This window comes from Neolamprologus multifasciatus, chromosome 14 (assembly GCF_963576455.1).
Source record: "Neolamprologus multifasciatus chromosome 14, fNeoMul1.2, whole genome shotgun sequence".
Lineage (NCBI taxonomy): Eukaryota > Metazoa > Chordata > Actinopteri > Cichliformes > Cichlidae > Neolamprologus > Neolamprologus multifasciatus.
The window spans coordinates 32675077-32692264 of NC_140452.1; the positions used below are offsets into that span (position 1 = coordinate 32675077).

General features: G+C 42.2%; 2 protein-coding genes across 2 annotated transcripts; one reads left to right on the forward strand and one right to left on the reverse strand.

The window, feature by feature from the left end:
• Positions 1 to 1496: 1496 nt before the first annotated feature.
• Positions 1497 to 8041, reverse strand: LOC146504431 (kelch repeat and BTB domain-containing protein 8). Its single transcript, XM_085131556.1, has 5 exons — positions 7373 to 8041; positions 6877 to 7030; positions 6680 to 6758; positions 4105 to 4332; positions 1497 to 3900 (listed from the first exon to the last, which is right to left on the reverse strand). The coding sequence occupies exons 2-5, from the start codon at positions 7028 to 7030 to the stop codon at positions 2403 to 2405; spliced, it is 1959 nt and encodes a 652-aa protein (XP_084987682.1). The 5' UTR covers positions 7373 to 8041; the 3' UTR covers positions 1497 to 2402.
• A 228-nt stretch (positions 8042 to 8269) lies between these two features.
• On the forward strand, positions 8270 to 16882 carry sars2 (seryl-tRNA synthetase 2, mitochondrial). The gene is made up of 16 exons (XM_085131559.1): positions 8270 to 8591; positions 9278 to 9373; positions 9521 to 9550; positions 9683 to 9823; positions 9928 to 9982; positions 10088 to 10151; positions 10288 to 10393; positions 10505 to 10552; positions 11139 to 11247; positions 11576 to 11621; positions 11700 to 11787; positions 11931 to 12043; positions 13690 to 13783; positions 13964 to 14056; positions 14145 to 14210; positions 16346 to 16882. Exons 1-16 carry the CDS (start codon positions 8286 to 8288, stop codon positions 16484 to 16486), a joined length of 1596 nt encoding a protein of 531 aa, XP_084987685.1. The 5' UTR covers positions 8270 to 8285; the 3' UTR covers positions 16487 to 16882.
• The last annotated feature ends 306 nt before the right edge of the window (positions 16883 to 17188 follow it).

The following is a 17188-nucleotide window of genomic DNA, read 5'->3' on the forward strand; positions in this document are numbered from 1 at the left end:
GGGAAAATTGAAGAAATTCCACTTTTCCAACCTTGAAAGAGAAACTATTAGCGCAACATGTTCAACTGGAACGATAAGAGGACGGTTTGACTTTGGATTCTGAAATTATTTATCAGTGGAAAGTGGAGAAAAGCGGATTTAGAATAAAACAAAACAAAGCCTGACCATGACCTGATCTCTGTGGCATCTGAATAATTATTAGTGCGTTTTAGAGTCACAGCAGATCATTTCTGAGCAAACCTACAGGACATCCAGGAAGTGCAGTCTCAACACAAATGTTTAGAAACAACAAAATACTTAAAATACTTAAAAAAAAAATAAATAACGTGCAATGCTACTCAATGTGTGTTTAGATAGTCCATAACCTCTATGCCAAGTACATTCAAAGTCCTAGGCTGAAGCTCCACGTGTCTGCTGAATCAAGCAGAGACACTGAACTGGCTTCAAGATGGAGGAAAGATATGTAAGAGTCTAGACACAAGGATACTGAAGGTCAAATTCTTAGTGGGGTTTAGATATCACATTAACTACAAAGTTAGTTTCCTCCAGGACAGTTTCCCACTGAATGACTGATGTCCTTGTTCAGCTGATTAAAAGAACTCACTGAATGTGTTAATACAATCTTTCATTTTTTCCGTTTCTCCCACTCAAGTGTTTTCTAACCAAAACACTTTTAAAGGGGACATATTGTTCTCTTCATTACTTTCTGGCATACGTGTACTGGTTACAATGTGACCAGAACTTCACGTCTTGTTTTTGTTTTCCTATTCCTATTCTGGGCAGCCAGTCAGAAGAAAGCTGGCGTAAAGTGGGCGGAGCTAAAAGAGTCTAGGTTCATACAGGGAGTGACTTGAAGGGTTGCTCAAAGCTTAGTGTAAAGGATAACATTGGGGTTTCAGACAAATATAAAACTTTTTTTTTTAAACGTATTAGTCAGAATTACTAGGAAATTCACTTCTGTTAGGTTACAAACTCTTTGTCTAGAATATTTATCCCAATCATGCTCACATGTGGAGGTTGTTAAGATAATACAGCAGGGCCACGATAGGGAATATGTAATAAATTAAAAACAATGAACTTAAATAGCCATAAATGATTAGAATTAAGATATCTACAGTAAATAAGTTATCATATAATAAGTTATCAGAACTCATAAAAAAACAAGGTGAATTGGCCTTTCATTGTTGTAATGGCCTTGTTGACTAATATTGGCATCCCGGCAAGTACCATGGCTTTCACAGATATCAGTGCCAAATGATTTATGTCAGATGAAAAGAGAAACATATCAGTTATGTTATTCAAAGTTTTATCAACCAAGAATTTCCTGATATTGTTGATCTTTAAAAAAAAAAAGGGGGGGGGGGAGGGCTGGAGCCATTAGAAAAGCTGTTTAATGTAGTTTTGTAACCTCGGATCAAAATGAATCCGTGAAAACAACAAAAACCTTCATTTTGCATCTTAATTAGAAAAGTGTCAGACATGGCAGAGACAATGGCTGCTCTGAAATCCTCCACACACAATTTATTGAAATGACTCCCAGATGTGTGCGTGTCATCTTTGACACCAAACATTATTTACCATGTCCAGTCTGTTCTTCACTCTTGTTTCTCACACCATCAAAAATCCTTTCAACTCACAGAACACTTAGAAACTCATATCCACGCTCTTCTTACATTACATTACTTTCTGTATTCCTGTCTTCAGGAATGCAACACTACAAAGGCTATAGAAAGTCCATTATCTATTTTACAATCACCTCAATGATTTATGGGCTCATTTCTTCTTTCTTTCTTTCAACACTCATTATTTCTTGATTTTTTTTTCAAAGATGCTCTATAAATACAGTTATTCTAAAACTTTCTACAATGCATTTCCCATCAAGTCAGGTTTTGTGTGCTGTAAATTGCAGTATCAAAGGGCTTTGCAGGCTGAGATCAGGAGAGCAATAAAAAAAGATTTAGGGAAATAAAAATGAACAGGAATGTGCCAGTATCCTTGTGTCTAAACTAGATGCGTCCAAAGAAAATCCACAAATTTAGAGTTATTACAACAGCAAAAAAAAGCTTAAAATAACATCACACTTCAATCAGGTGAAGGCCCTTTTCTGGGTTATAGAGGACAAACAGTGGATTCAGTTACATTCAGGTGCACGTTGCCTGACTTTTCCCCAGTTTCTGCCTCTACCTACTGCCTGTTTGACTACTGATGTATCTGTGACACTTTCAGATGATCCAGTCTATTCTAGGCCTGCTTGGTGGCTGAACTCAGATAGTATAAAATGCTATTTTTCACGTGACTTCATTTTAAAATTCAACATTTCAAGAAGCCATGGAAGAGCTGATTCTCCTTGGAGTAAATCTGTGTCTATGACCCTCACTTCCGTCTCACTGCTTCCTGCTCAGCTAGTCAGAGGGCTTCTTGCAGTTTTCTTTGGCTAGTCTGAGTCTGGACAGGATGTGTTTTTTAGGGAATTTTAGAGTGGTGCACCCAAACTGGCTCACGCCTCCGGTATCTCCCGGAAGTTTTTCCCGTCTCTGGACCCAGCTGCGCCAGCCGGGTTTCCAACAGTACACACTGTCATAAAAGCGCGAGCCGTTTTCACCTCCCAGCACATAAATTCTTCTTTTCCACCTGGCCACACCCCCTGCTGCAATCCGCCGAGGCAACCCCGGAAAAACGACGGGGCTTGGAGCTCGGTCACTTCCGCCACCCGCTCCCCCTCGCTGCTCTGCGCTGACCAGCACCCCTCCCCCAGTCACCTCCCTCTCCACCCCTGACCCTCTGCCTTCTCTGAAAAACAGCACACGGCCTGTAGCGTCCAAAGTCTCCAGGTTGGTGTAGTTACCATCCAAGAACTTGGTGGTATCCCTCATGTATCCCCCAATGGCGCACACTCCACCTCGCACTGCTACTCCTCCAGCGAGGCAGGTGGCACCTGAATCTAGTGCCACACGTGTCCAGCAGTCTGTCAGGGTGTGATAAATAAGCACGCCTGAGTGGACCACAGCTCGGTTCTGTTCAAGTGTGGTTCCACCCAGGAGGTAAAGTCTTCCACGTAGTGCTGCACAGGCAAAGGCGCGCAGGGGGAGCGGTAGCCGAGGCCCAGGACTCCACTGAAGTGTGGTCAGGTCCAGAGTCTCACTGGAGTCCAGGAGAGCTGAGCGGTTGCTGCCACCCAAAGCATAGAGTGACTCTCCACATCCAAGGAGGCCAAGCATGGCCCGGGGCTGGACCATCGAAGGCTGCTCTATCCAGCGGTCCAACACAGCATCGTATTCATGCACGGCTGCAGACACAGAGCCGGTCCGCAGGATCCCACCAGCTACAAAAAGCCTGTCACCCACAGCTGTGCAGCCAGGACTGACAAGTGAGCCAAGTGGTGCTAGCTTCTCCCACTTCCCTGTCCGAGGATCAAAGCAGTCCACCGTGTAGTCTCTTGCAGCTAAATACTCATCTTCCCGAGGCGTCAGGTCCACACAGACAATCTTTTTCTCAAACATTCCCTCTCGAGGTCTGAGAGGCCCGCCAAGGCCTTCTCCTGCTGCTGCTGGCCCCAGTTCTTGGCTCAGTCTTCGGCTCTCTTCCTGGGACAACAGCCCGGGGCGCAGGTGGTGAAGCAGCGCCGGCATGTGAGCGTAGCGATCCAAAGGCTGGTGCTCTGCCCAGCGGCGTGCCGCATCATATACCTCCGCCTCGGAGTCCACGCCCAGACGGTCGGAGCTCAGAAGACTGCCTAAGGTGCCGTGGTCGAGCAGGAGGAAGTCTTTCTGGCGGGCCACCCGGGGAAAGTGCTGGGCTACTAGTCGCAGGGAGGCACGCAGCAGGAGCTGGTCATGGTGAGAGCGAGCCAGAGAGTACATCCCCAGGCAGTTGTCCACTGAGAGGTGCTCAAAAAGAAACCTGAAGCATTTAAAGTGAGAGAAAAAAAGCAGAAAAATGTCAAAGAAAAACAGAACAAGAGAAAAAGGGAATGACGCAAGATGATTTAATTTCCATCTTCATCTAGAAAAAAGAATAGGTTTTATTTTAATTACAATCTAAAGTCAAAGTAAAAACGTAGCCACTTGAACTTTAACATCTAATTACTGAGGATATTAACTTTACCTGGAGCACAGGTCCTGGAGGGGCATGACCTGAAGCCGGTTGGCAGCCACAAACAGATCCTCAGCTGTATCCAGAGAGAGCCCAGCCTCCCCAGTGTACACAAACTGGATGATGGTTTCCATGACAGATGGCGTCACTTCCTCAAGCCGGATCTCTGTGAGGCGAGACTCCACCAGCGGGCTGGTGAACATGGCCCGAAAGTACGGACTCACGGCTGCTAAAAGGACTCTGATGGCAAAGAGAAGTCGAGGGAGAGTCAAAGGAAAAGAAGAAGTAGATGGGTGAGAAATTAAAGTGAACCACATCAAAATGTAACAAATAAACAAGAAAACTTCCTGTCACTGTACAAATTTAGGTTTTATACAATGGATTCATAGATCCACACAAAAAATAAATAAATTCTTTAACAAAACTAAAACTTTCATGTTGCATAATTACAAAACAGTCTGTAACTTTATGTAATCTTATATTAGCACAAACCGTCATAGTGCCTATAGAAACATGTAGAAAAACAGAGACATACGTTTGAAATTACTCTTATTTTTTTTACGTTGCGATATCTCAGGGATTAGACTGTATTTACACTTCTGTCCACTGACTGAAAGGGGAGTTTCTGGTCCAGCCCACTCAAGCTTAAAGTGAGTTGTATGTGGCCCACTGTGTAAAATGAGTTTGACATCCCCGATCTAACAGGACAAATGCCTCCCAAAAGCATTACAGAGCTTTAAAAATTTTCAGGCTTGAACCGTTTTCTTTCTTTTCATCACACACACTGGTGCTCTTATTCAGAATATAGCAAAGGATGACTCATCTGGTAAGTTCCTATACTCCACTCCTAAACCTGTGCCTTTACAGTTTTTGTAACACTGAAGTTTCCATTGCACGTCTTTTAATGGCGAGTTTCTGCAATTCAACCCTACTGCAATAACTATTCTTCCAAGCAGACCATTTACCGAAGGACAAGCTGCCCTGTCTTCTCTTACATATCACTCTAAACCACAGGTACCAGTGCTAACAAATGCAGTGACGGGAAATTTTCATGCAGAACTACACATTATAACATATGGCTTTTTATCTTCTTCTGCCCTTGAGGCAATGGTGGTTGTGATAGCTTTGGAAAGCACACAAATATTGCTGTGAATCACACTGGAATTTCAAACATAATGCAGATGTGACTTTTGTCTCTTTTTCTAGTGTGCCAGCTGAGCTGCCTTAGTAAAAGGCTCTTCTCAGCTCATCAGTAGATGAGCACCAATGCACACTCATTCAAAGCCACTTGCATCATTATATAAAATCACAATAATCTAGACCTGCTCATATCTCTCTTTTTCAGAGGCTGGTTCTCTTGCTATTCCACAGCAAATTAAGGCGATAAAAGAGCTGTAGCTGTTCACTTTAATACAAAGTTTCAAAGATGTGTCAATCCAAATCAAGAAGGCTATCACGATGAGCACAGAGCTACACTCCCTTCTCAGATTCAGACAAATTCTGCAAGCATGAATGGACAAAGCTTCGAACTACAAATAGATAATGACCCAAAGCAAAAAGACAACCCAAGAGTTTATACGGCAAGAAAAATGTGAGATTGTTCAATGTCCAAGTCAGTCACTTGATCCTAACTCAACAGAGCAGCTATTTAGTTACTAAATACAAAACTGAATGCAGAGAGACCCAAAAACAAACACCTCACTGGAGGAAACACAACATTTGGTGACATCCATGGGTTCTAAATGTCAGGCATCTCATCTCAATTCCTCTGAAAACTACTGAAAATTGTTACAAAATGGCAGAGAACAGGTCTCACCTTGTACTCCTCCTTAATTTTCCAGCTAAAGCTAAATGTCTGCACTCCAAGTAAATTATTTACTGATGGTTTGATTTAAAATCCACTGTGGTGGCATACAGAGGTAAAATTACAAAAACTATAACACTGTCTAAAAACTAAATAACTAACTAAATAAAAGGGACATTTATTTGTCAGTGCTAGAAAAATCAATTTTGCAGTCTTTCAGAGTTCAAAGCTCTTCAAGTCATGTTTTTGAGTTTACTAAAGAAAAAAAAAAGGGAAAAAGGAATAGTCAGGTGGCTTTATTGTCATTTCAACCATGTGCAGTGGTACACTACACAGTGAAGACAACGTTCCTCTAATATTGCTCTCATAATTACATATTGATAGTGTGTAATTACTACAAAAACTTAGAATTACTCCATTGTAAATACACAGGGGCAGGCACTGGTTTGTGGAAACCACCATGTTGCATCATCACCTTGAATACAGTGCCCGAGATGCACACTGCTGTTCTACTGTTTTATGAACGAGGCCACATACTCAGTACGTCAAAGGTGGAGAAGAGAAGTCATGCTGTGGAGGCAAACTGTACTTCAGACTTAAGATATGAAGGATATTATATAGGTTTTATCATCTGAGATAGGGTCCTGTTCACCAAAGTCAGGGCTCCAACACAGAAAAGCATGCATAAACATGCTTATTTATTCCCAATATTGTCAATAATTACTTATTGTCAGGGAATTAGACCCTTGCATCTCCATACCCTGTAACATATGGCAACCATACCTGTGACACATGAACTTCTTTCCTTCAACAAGGAGGGTAACATCACACAGCTGCTGAGCATCCAGGAGTTGCTTCAGTCCTGAAAGACAGAGAAGAAAGAGGTGGGAGGAATGAGAGAGTGGGAACAGAAGGTAAGATCAGCCCAATGTAGTGCAGGAATAGAGAAACCCCAGCCTTGTCATTTTCTAATGTCCCACCATGAGTTATGTAGTCCCCCAGCGGGGTGGTGCTGTCATCGGGGAAGTCCTCCTCCTCTGAGTCGCTGTCTGACAGAGGCTCCCCTCCGCCCCCGTCTCCGTCCTGCCACGGCTGGGGACGCCAGGTGACTGTGCCCCCCCGCACAGCATTCATCTGAAGGTGTGGGCACAAGGAGAGAATTATACACATGCATTATGCATTTAACATCAGCAAACACAGAACAGGCTGATCTTTATGCATCCAAGGACCATCATTATACCCAGAGACTGTGGACACACATGGCCCAGATAGCACCTACCTCCAAAACACTGGCAGAAAAAGGTATGCTTTCCTAGCCAAACATTATGAGAGCATTGCAATACAGTGCATGTTAAGAAAGTCGTTGATTTTAATATCACATGTATGATACTTGCCATAAAAGGTGGAGTTTTAAAAATTCCAAAGCACACTGCTCATAGAGGCAGTGATGGGGGATTTTTTAAAGCTTTCATTTACCTTTGCTCTTCTTCTCGTTTCCACCGTGAAAGCTGGTTGGGTCTCACTTTCAGCAGGAACTGGTGAGGCAGTTTGGAGCAGACCGACTGTATCCAAGTACCTCGTTTATTGTCAAAAACTTGGAAGCATTTGGTTGTCTTGGTCCTCCGGACTCAGCTAAAAACGCTTGTCCCGGCCTGCGGTGAAGAGGCGTCAGGCTACTCGCTGCTCATCCAGCCCTGTGTACACCATCACCAACTGGAGGTACAAACTAGCTTAAAAAAAGAAAAAAAATCTCCTCCTGTGCAAACGCGTCTCGTCGTTACACACATCAGTCCACCATGGCAGTGTGCACAGAGGCTCAGCTCGGTGGTTAGCCGGTAAAGACTGCAGCTTTTAGGGCTCACGGAGCTGAAAATTGTGACTGAGTTCAGCTCCTGTCGGCCGCACTTGTCGTCTCTGAACCGGATTACCGCAACGGTAAACTTCCGTTCATCTGATTGGCTGACCTTTGCCCCGTGACGATTGTTTGGGGAGGATGAGCCGTTTCCTGTTACTGGATTTAAAAAAAAAATCCTGCTCCTCCTCTGTGACAAAAGTTGCGTTAAATAACTACTTGTTTCTCTCTCTCTTCTAAATGTAATTATTTACAAAAATTTATTTGGTTTCTAGCTGCGGTAACACCGTTTCCGTATTCATGCTGCATTCATTGAAAATACGGACTTTTTAACAACCAGAAATAGCGCTACCTAGTTAACCTGACACCTAAAAAATATAAATTTATCATAAATCAAAAATATTAATAATAATAACAATGAAAATAATAATGAAATACACAAACATTGCCTCAAATGTTCGGGACACATTGATAACCACGAGAAACAGTTGAGCAAGAGCCTAAACAGAATACGGCGTTGATTGTTCCTATACCTCCATGAACGCATCCTCAGCTAAAGAGACAAACATGGCGACCTGCATCGGCATGGTCGCTAAAGTTGGGGTTTTTGCAGCTGCTGTGCTAAAGCCGGTAGCCAGACAGTGTCCAGTGCATAGCGTAAATGTATTTGTCCCGCATCGCATGTCGCATGGAGTCCGGAGTCGTTTGTTCGAGCATGTCCGTGAAGGCTACAGTGACAAGCCTGAGCTGGACATGAGAGCTGTGTGTGAGGAGACTGACAAAGTCATAGCTAATGTAGAGAGCAGGAAAGGGGACCTGCGAGGGGACGATGTGAGGAAAATTGTAAGCGGTTTTAGTTACTAATTAAGTACTGTTTGTGGCATTAAAACACCATAATTTTATCATATGTCACTATTTTTTAAAGTTTTTCTGGGTGTTATCGCGTCACTGAAAAATCCGTTTTTACAACAAGCCTCCACATGCATTTGCTTAAAATGTAACTGGGACATGATTCGCTCCAAACGTGTGATGCCACAAACTCCCACTGATACATAGATGTGTAAAGATTTCATACAAAATCTTTTATAACCCTGAGAATTAAAGCTGAAAGTCTGCACTTAAATTGCATCTTGATTCCCTGATTTGCAATCCACTGTGGTGGTGGAGTACAGAGGCAAATAAAACCCGTCTTTTTCCCTAACATTATAGAGGGCACTGCAAATCTAGCCTGGCTCTAGAAATTGACAAAAATGTCTAGTCATGCTGACTGACCTTAAAACTACACTTTTTTTCTACTTACCATAATAAAAAGTGACGTCTTTGGTCTGAATACTTGTGACTATAAGTAAGATATCCTACCATGAAATCATCTGGGAAACAAAAAACAAAGCAGTTGTTTAAAATTAGATCGACTGTGTTAAATTTGACTCATCGGTTCTCAGTGTTTTTACATATGTACACCTGCTTAATATCACTGTTGTCTAATGTGCTTGCTTTTGACTCGATCATCCTGATTGTGTACCTTTTAGGTGTGTGTGTGGCAGGAGCTCCAGGCAGTAAAGACAGAAATCTCCGAGCTGGAGGAAGAGAAGCGACGCATCAGTGATATAGTCAGAGCACTAGTGGTGAGAAATAGTTATTACAGCTCTAAACATTATAACCAGAATGAACTTCAGTTTCTATCGAGGTTTGCGTCACCGTTTACTCTGCTTTGAGTTTTTTTTGTTGTCAGAGAGTAGATTTCTGTGACCTAACTGATCTTTTCCTCACAGACAAAGGAGGACAAGAAAGCCCTCGCCAATGTAAGTTTCACTTCAGAACTTCGTCTCTTTTGTTACTGAATCAGTTAACCTTCCTACTCCCCCGTGTTTTTGACCTATAATAAAAGCTCATGTGGCAGCACTTCTGAGTCTTTGCTCTTCTCTATTCTTTAGCTTCCAGAGTACAACCAAGCTCTTCAGAAGGGCAGAGAGATCCGCAATAGACTCAATCATCTGTACCACAAAGAGACCGAGCTGGATGAGGAACACTACGGCCGAGCACTCAGGCTGCCCAACACTACACACCCTGATGTGGTCAGCACACACTATGCACACACACTACTTTGTCCTGAGCCGCTTGGGAGAGATTTACTGTGAAGCTCAAGTCACTAAGCATAAGTTTCTCTTGCTCTTTCCAGCCAATAGGAGATGAGAACCAGGCGAGGGTGGTGGAGCTCGTGGGACAGAAACCAGGTGACTAATGAGATGAGAAGTGCAGATTTCTAAACTTTAAATTGATTACCTAATATTTTTTTTAATGAATGCTGACACAAACGTGTGTGTGTGTTTCTGGTACAGAGTTTGACTTTAAGCCCAAAGGACATGTAGAGCTGGGGGAAGAGTTAGGACTCATCAGGCAGAGGTGAAGATGACTCTGGTTGTTGTTTACAGTCCTTCACTGTACTGTATGTCCACTATAACACTGTCTAATATAGAGTACAAGCTACTTTAATTTAAATCAACTGCGCTAATCGCATTTCCTCTGTCCACTACTGCAGGCATCTAGCTCATGTCTCAGGCCACAGGTCCTACTATCTTCGAGGAGCCGGGGCCAGACTTCAAGCTGCACTCCAGAACTTTGCCCTTGACACGCTACAGCGACGGGTATGTGTGTTTAGTCATGTGATGTGATCCCCGGATAATTAATGTTAGTAGTGTGTATTATTCTCAATATCTAGACATGCCAAACATGGATTCCCCCTTTGACTCCTACAGGGCTTCATTCCCATGGTTGTGCCTGATATGCTGAAGGGTGCAGTGTTTGTGAGTACCAAAGCTCAGGTTTCTAAAGTCACAATAAAATACTTTTGTCATACACTATACATAAAGAATGGCCTCATCTATTCTGTGTAGTCTCGTCTTTCAGCCTCATTTTAAGGCTTTAATTTGAGTGCATTGTTTGCCAGATATAAGCACAGTTTAGGAGCTCAGTTTTGCTGCCGAGTAGGTGCTCACCTGTCACTCAAAGTGGCTATGCCCCCAACTTAAAGCCTTAATAAAATGAAAATGACTGAGTCATTCACCTGGTTACCTTGTCATAACCTTTGTAATTAGCCATAGAGATGAAAACCATTTTTCAAAACCAGGCCATAAACATGTTCATATCTGTAGCAAAGTTGAGCATTTTAACATGGGAGTCTATGGGGATTGACTCACTTTTGGTGCTAGCACATCTGCATTAGCCTCATTTTTCAGCCGTGAAGGTTGCCGCTTGAATTTTAAATAGAACTTTTTTTTTTTTAAATTAATCTAAATGAATTGTTTTACAGTTATATATAAATTTTCATTGAAGTAACTGGGCACAGCCACAGATAATCTCACTCTGCTCTCTGATTTGACCCACCTCCAGGAGGGTTGTGGGATGCAGCCCAATGCCCACAGCTCGCAAGTCTACTCACTGGACCCTGCACGTTTCCCAGACCTCAACCTGGCTGGAACTGGAGAGGTTGGGGTGGCAGGTAAAGCTTCATGGTCCATTTCCTCACAGTTTCAAATAACCAGTTGGTTGTTTATCAATACAGCAACAGTGTGTTGTATTGTTTAGCAAGCCTACAACTATCGAGTGTAGTAACTGAGAGAAGTTTGCTTAGTCCCAACAGCAATCCTGCATTCGATCGATTGCTGAATTGAGATGTCGTGTGTCTTTGTGTCCATCAACTTATCAGTAGTCAGGTTTCAGTAAAGAAAAGCTCTCGTGGATCTCTGTACGTTTAGTTGCGTTTCTTTAATCTGGAGAGGGGAGGTAATGTGTAAATTGGATGCATCCATTTGTATCTCTTCCCTCAGGCTATTTCATGGATCATGCAGTGAACTCGAAGGACCTTCCTGTCAGGTGAGGTACACCCCACCTCTTACTTTGAGATATATGGAATAATTACACGTAATGCGATGCTGTCGTGTCTGTGTGCAGGACGGTGTGCAGCAGCACCTGCTACAGAGCGGAGACCGACACAGGCAGAGAGACATGGGGGCTATACAGAGTTCATCATTTCAATAAGGTCAGAAGCCACACAGAAGTTTAATGTGTACATTTGCTGTACACGGACAAACCAATGATAATGTAAGTGGCTATTTGCTTGTGCGGCTGCTTGCTTTTGAATAAACAATTCCTCCCGCTGAACTGCTATGTGCATCTGTGCAGGTGGAGATGTTTGGAGTGACGGCAGATGAGACAGGAGAAGAAAGCTCGCAGCTGCTGCAGGAGTTTGTCAGTCTGCAAAAAGAGATGTTTTCTGCACTGGAACTGCACTACAGGTCAGCACACACACACACACACACACACACACACACACACACACAGTCTTACTGTGTCCTCAGCTGTGTCCTCAGCTCGGACTAAATGATAGTTTTGTACATTGTGGAAATATTCTGAAATGCAAAATGCTGATGTTCCTCCCCGTTTTCTCTCAGAGAATGCTTGCACTGGTTGTAAGAAATAGTTTTGTGTAGTGAGGAAAGATGGAAAAGCTGAGCATAACAACATAAGACCAAAGATATAAAATATTAAGTGTAAAGGTATTTTCAGTGTTGATGTGTAAACACTGTTTTCTGTGTTTCTGTGGCTCTGTATACCCACTACAATGGTCGCTTTGTTCCACAACGTCATCTCACAGTCACTTGTATTTATATCCACCGTTAAGACGCAGGAAGACGCTGCAGTATTTTTCTGAACACTAGGTGTCGCCACTCAGACAATATTGCCACATAAGTGCTGATATAGGAGGAGAAGAAGTCAAACACAGAAGCCAACAATTTGTCCAGTGTTTTTTGTTTTTTCCCACTACAAACTCAGGGTTTCTGTTCCAACGTCTGTATATCCATGTGTCTCTGAGCTTCTGTACTGGTATATCATTAAAATGGCAGTATAGAGATCGTACACTAGTCTCTTCAGCTCAGCTGCAGTGGCCTTGGCACAGCTGGCTAGGTTACAAAGATCAAGATGTGCATGACTGGCTGAAGCAAGACAGGATGTGATGTCAAATTCAGTGCACAACACAATGAACATATTGGGGCCATAAGGGTTTTCTGGCCATTATTAGCGTGGCAGTGTTTAGTTTCCTTGGCCAGGTGAGGTTTGTGCCCTTATTATTCCATTAGTTCAATGGAAATCTCAATATGAGGTCCAAAGAAATTGAGATTTTTCCATTGAAAGTGGAAAAGTCCATTAGGCTGTAAAACCAAAAGAAACCTATCAGATATAAGAAACTGGTACATCCTTTAAAAGAAGGATTGCACTGGCCATCTTTGCCAGAAATCATTTGAAAGAGCCTCAACAGTTCTGAAAAAAAATAAAATAAAATTCAGTGCACAAATGAAACCAAAAGGGTGTTTAAGAAAAGTATGGAGGAGGAGAGAAACGGCTCATGATCAGAAGCATAACACATCATCTGTAAAACATGGTGGAGGTAATGTTGTGGAAAGGACATGTATGGCTAGAACCAGGTCACATGTGTTGGTGACATTATGACCTCGTCCCTCTTCTTCTCTGTAAAGCTTGGAATAATTTCAGTACTTCTGAAAAAAACAAAAGCAAAAAAACAAAACAAACCTTCAACTTCGACTGGAAAGTGACCCGATTAGGATTTGTCTGTCACATTTTTGGCCATTCAAATATGAACATGTGTCTAAAAGGATAGAATGATGACATTTTATATCCAAGGGGTGGCGTCTGGGGAGAAATGCTTCTAAATTGCTCATTGACAGGCTGACAATCCCATGTAGTCATAAAGCAGTGAGTTTGGTTGAATCCTGCTCTGTCTTGAATTTGAAGTGAAACAGAAAAAAAGTCGATTTAAAGCTCAAGTCACCCAATGTCTACAGAAAATGCAGCACTACTTTCACTTTACACATCCCTCACATGTTGAGATCTGACCCTTAGCTGTGACTATTTTCTTCTTCAGAGTGCTAGACATGCCGACAGAGGAACTTGGCCCTCCGGCACACAGAAAGTATGACATTGAAGCCTGGATGCCTGGGAGAAACAGCTATGGAGAGGTCAGCCCTGTTATATAAATATTACCCATTTACCTACTTACTTCCAGTTACCTCATTTCTATTTCTAATCAAGAAGCTTTCAGTTTGTACAGTCAATAGCGACTCACACCACTCCGGCATGAATAAATTTAAGGACTGGTTTTTAGAATTGTTGCTCATTTTATATCCTCTGTATCTCAGGTTTCCAGTGCATCCAACTGCACAGACTACCAGAGTAGACGCCTCAACATCCTGTATGAGAGAGAGGATGGCAGTCTGCAGTACGCCCACACAGTAAGACTGCAGATGATGCTGCACTGCTGTATATTGCTGCTGGTTAGATATACCACCTCCGTAATCTATGTTTTCTTCCTCATCCTAGTTGAACGCCACAGCGTGTGCTATCCCCCGAACAGTGATCGCCATCCTAGAGACTCACCAAACCAAAGTAAGACACCAGCAGCATTTTCCCCCCCACATTAGTTTTTTTTCCCACATTATTATGAAAGACAGTTCTGTAGTATATTCCCCTCATGTTTCTCATAATAAAATGTCAGCTCATCTACCTAACACAGTCTATAATGTGTAATATTTGTGGTGTTGTGACTGTTGTGATTTATGTTTCTCTAAATCACTTCTGTCAAACTCACATCCTACCCTTCCAAACATTTTTTTCTGGGACTTTGCACATACATGTGAGGTTTTAAATAAATTTTACTCGACCTAGTTACAGCAGCTGTCTGCAGTAATGCGCCCCATGCACACGACACAGTGGAACAACAAAGGAAAGTTGATGTTGAAAACCCAAAGTAGAGGCTGCTGGGAGAGAGACAACTTCTTTACTGAGTGTAAAGAAAGCTGGTGACTCTATGTGCCACACGACAGTTTGTGTTTGCAAAGAATAATTTGTTTTGTAATTCTGAATCGGCACACAGAGCCACAGAAGGGTTAGAAGTTGTAAAAGGCAAGTCTCACTGCAGCAGTGGAAACGGCAACCGAGTCGGGGATTCAAATGGAAATCTCAGTTTATTTCCAGATTGTTTATCGTAAACAGTTTCATGCCAGAAGTTGAGGTTGAATGGTACAGGTGAACTTCACGATCAAGGATCTTTTAATTTTTCTAAAACCCACTGAGCTGTCACGTTCAGGCTCTATACCAGGGGTCTCAAACTCGCAGCCAGCGGGCCACTAGCGGCCCACATCACCCCTACTTTATATTGACGTGAAGTTACTTTTTTGTTAGGGAGGATTTGTTTGTTGTTGAGTGCAATGCTAAAATAAGTTCTTTAAAAAGGAAAAAATGACTTAATATGAAGGCAATATGAGCAGAGAGTACAAACGTGTTGAGGGATTGGGTGTGTTAGTTCAGAGAGAGAGTTATTTTTAAAGAAAACAATTTTCACTCCTAGTCCAAAACGAATGTGTACAGTTAGGTCTGCATTTTTATTTCGGTAAATACAAACAAAATTATAGCAGAAGTGCTGGCACGTGTCTGTCCAGGAAGAGAGTACCAGCTTGTTCATTTGGTAGTTCAGTGAAAGGCTTCAGTTAGTTAAGAGTGAGAACAATAATTGTGCTCATTTTTGTCTTGTTATACAAAATGTGAAATTTCAAAAAAACAAACAAAACACTACGTTTTTGGAAATATTTGTGGGTGTTTTCGTGATTGTTTTTTTTTTCTTTTTTTGTACAACTTGAACACTAAAGTGTCCCTCACATGAGATGACAGAACCAGAAGTGGCCCACGGATATTTTAAGTTTAAGACCCCTTATTTAAACTGTAGTAAAAGATGGATACCTTGACATCGCATATACCTGAGCTAAACATTTTCGCCGTTGTAGCAGGTTTATTTATTTTTTTTTCGTTTTCAGCCTTTCTTTTGATTTGCTGCTGTGTTTGGATCGTTGTGCTGTTCCAGGACCCAGTCTGGGCTGAGCTTTAGCTGTGGTACAGAAGGCCTCACATTTGACTTTACAGTATTTTGGTACACTTGAGTTCAGTGACTGCTGAAGAATCATCACCCCTCCACCATCATGCTTGACGATTGGTATGAGGTGTTGGTGCTGATAGGCTGTGCGTGGTTTTACGTTTTCACAGAGGACTTGTTCTTGAAATCTTGTGGTTTGTTCAGAGGCAGCTTTTCAAACCTAACTCATGCTGCCATGCTCTGTTTCTACAACAGAGGCTTTCTCCTTTTAACACTTCCAAACAATCCGTACTTGTATAATTATGCCATCATGAACTTTAACCATTAAATTTCTCGGAGCATTGCACAGCCGACCTTTGAGGTGAATTTGCTGGGATGTCCACTCTTAGGAAGGTTGTAGCACTTGTTAACACACACCTGAATGCTCCAGACCAGCAAAGTCCCAAAGTTCTGCTTTTTGTAAAGGTACTCACATTCAATGATAATAAATTAATTACGTGCATTTGAATAACACCAACTGGCTGTTAATTCTTATAGAAGTAGTGAGGGTGTATTTAGTTTTTCACAGGAATTGATAAAGTCTAGCTTTTTTTTTCTCATATGTTTTCAAGAAGTTTTGAAACTAAGACTATACTTCCTTACGTTCTCTCACCAGGAGGGAACAATACGTGTTCCCCGAGCCCTGCAGCCTTACTTGAGTCTGGAAGTGATTGGGAAGCCAAAGTACACTCCACTGAAATACATCGGACCCAATCAGCGCTACCCACCACCAAGGCCGGCTCCTAAAATTAGATGACACTAACACAAGTTCAACGTTCTAAACAGAAGCCATCGTCTACATAAATAACTGTTTGTTTATTTAATGCAAGTGGATTGGTTGATTGACCATGTCCCTCAAAAGAAATAAAAAATGTTGAGAGTGAAGTTTGTCAGTGTTTGAAAGAAGACCGCTGTAAATAGATTCATTCCTTTGTCTAATGTAATGAAACGGGTGTCTTTTGTCTGGATAATTTGAGGAACAATAAGAAAAAAGCAATAAAAAAGAGTGTATATCTCCAATATTGTTACTTTGTTTTGTGTTTTTCAGGGGGCTGCATATATAGACCTTGGATGGATTAGCTCTACAACAAAAACACACTCTGTGCCTTTGAAGGAGGGAGCTTGCAGTTGGATATTTAATACTCCCAAAGGTGACATACAGACCTGTTAATGTGCCTTACATTACCAGCTGTTTCAAAGTGATCTGCTAAAATAATTGAGCAGCAGCTAGAGGAGGTGATGGAGCCTACAGGGAGCCTGCAATCAAAGTGTTATCCTAATAGTGTCATTGAAGAGCTTGTTGGCTGGGGTTTAAACAGAGCGCAGTTTAAGTTAATTTATTTTCACTTGACTCCAAGGAGAGCTGCATGGCCCCTACTGTTATCAGAGTTGATTGGCAAATATTTTTGCTAAGTACAGGACGTCAACCTGATTCTCTGGCACCGGTCTGGGCTTTAAT

Coding starts and splice junctions, on each gene's coding strand:
- LOC146504431 (XM_085131556.1), bottom strand. CDS start 7,030: ATGAATGCTGTGCGGGGGGGCACAGTCACCTGGCGTCCCCAGCCGTGG. Junction 6,759..6,876: donor GGGGGACTACATAACTCATG/GTGGGACATTAG, acceptor TCTGTCTTTCAG/GACTGAAGCAACTCCTGGAT. Junction 3,901..4,104: donor CTCCAGGACCTGTGCTCCAG/GTAAAGTTAATA, acceptor TAAATGCTTCAG/GTTTCTTTTTGAGCACCTCT.
- sars2 (XM_085131559.1), top strand. CDS start 8,286: ATGAACGCATCCTCAGCTAAAGAGACAAACATGGCGACCTGCATCGGC. Junction 9,983..10,087: donor GCTCGTGGGACAGAAACCAG/GTGACTAATGAG, acceptor TTTCTGGTACAG/AGTTTGACTTTAAGCCCAAA. Junction 10,553..11,138: donor TGCTGAAGGGTGCAGTGTTT/GTGAGTACCAAA, acceptor ACCCACCTCCAG/GAGGGTTGTGGGATGCAGCC.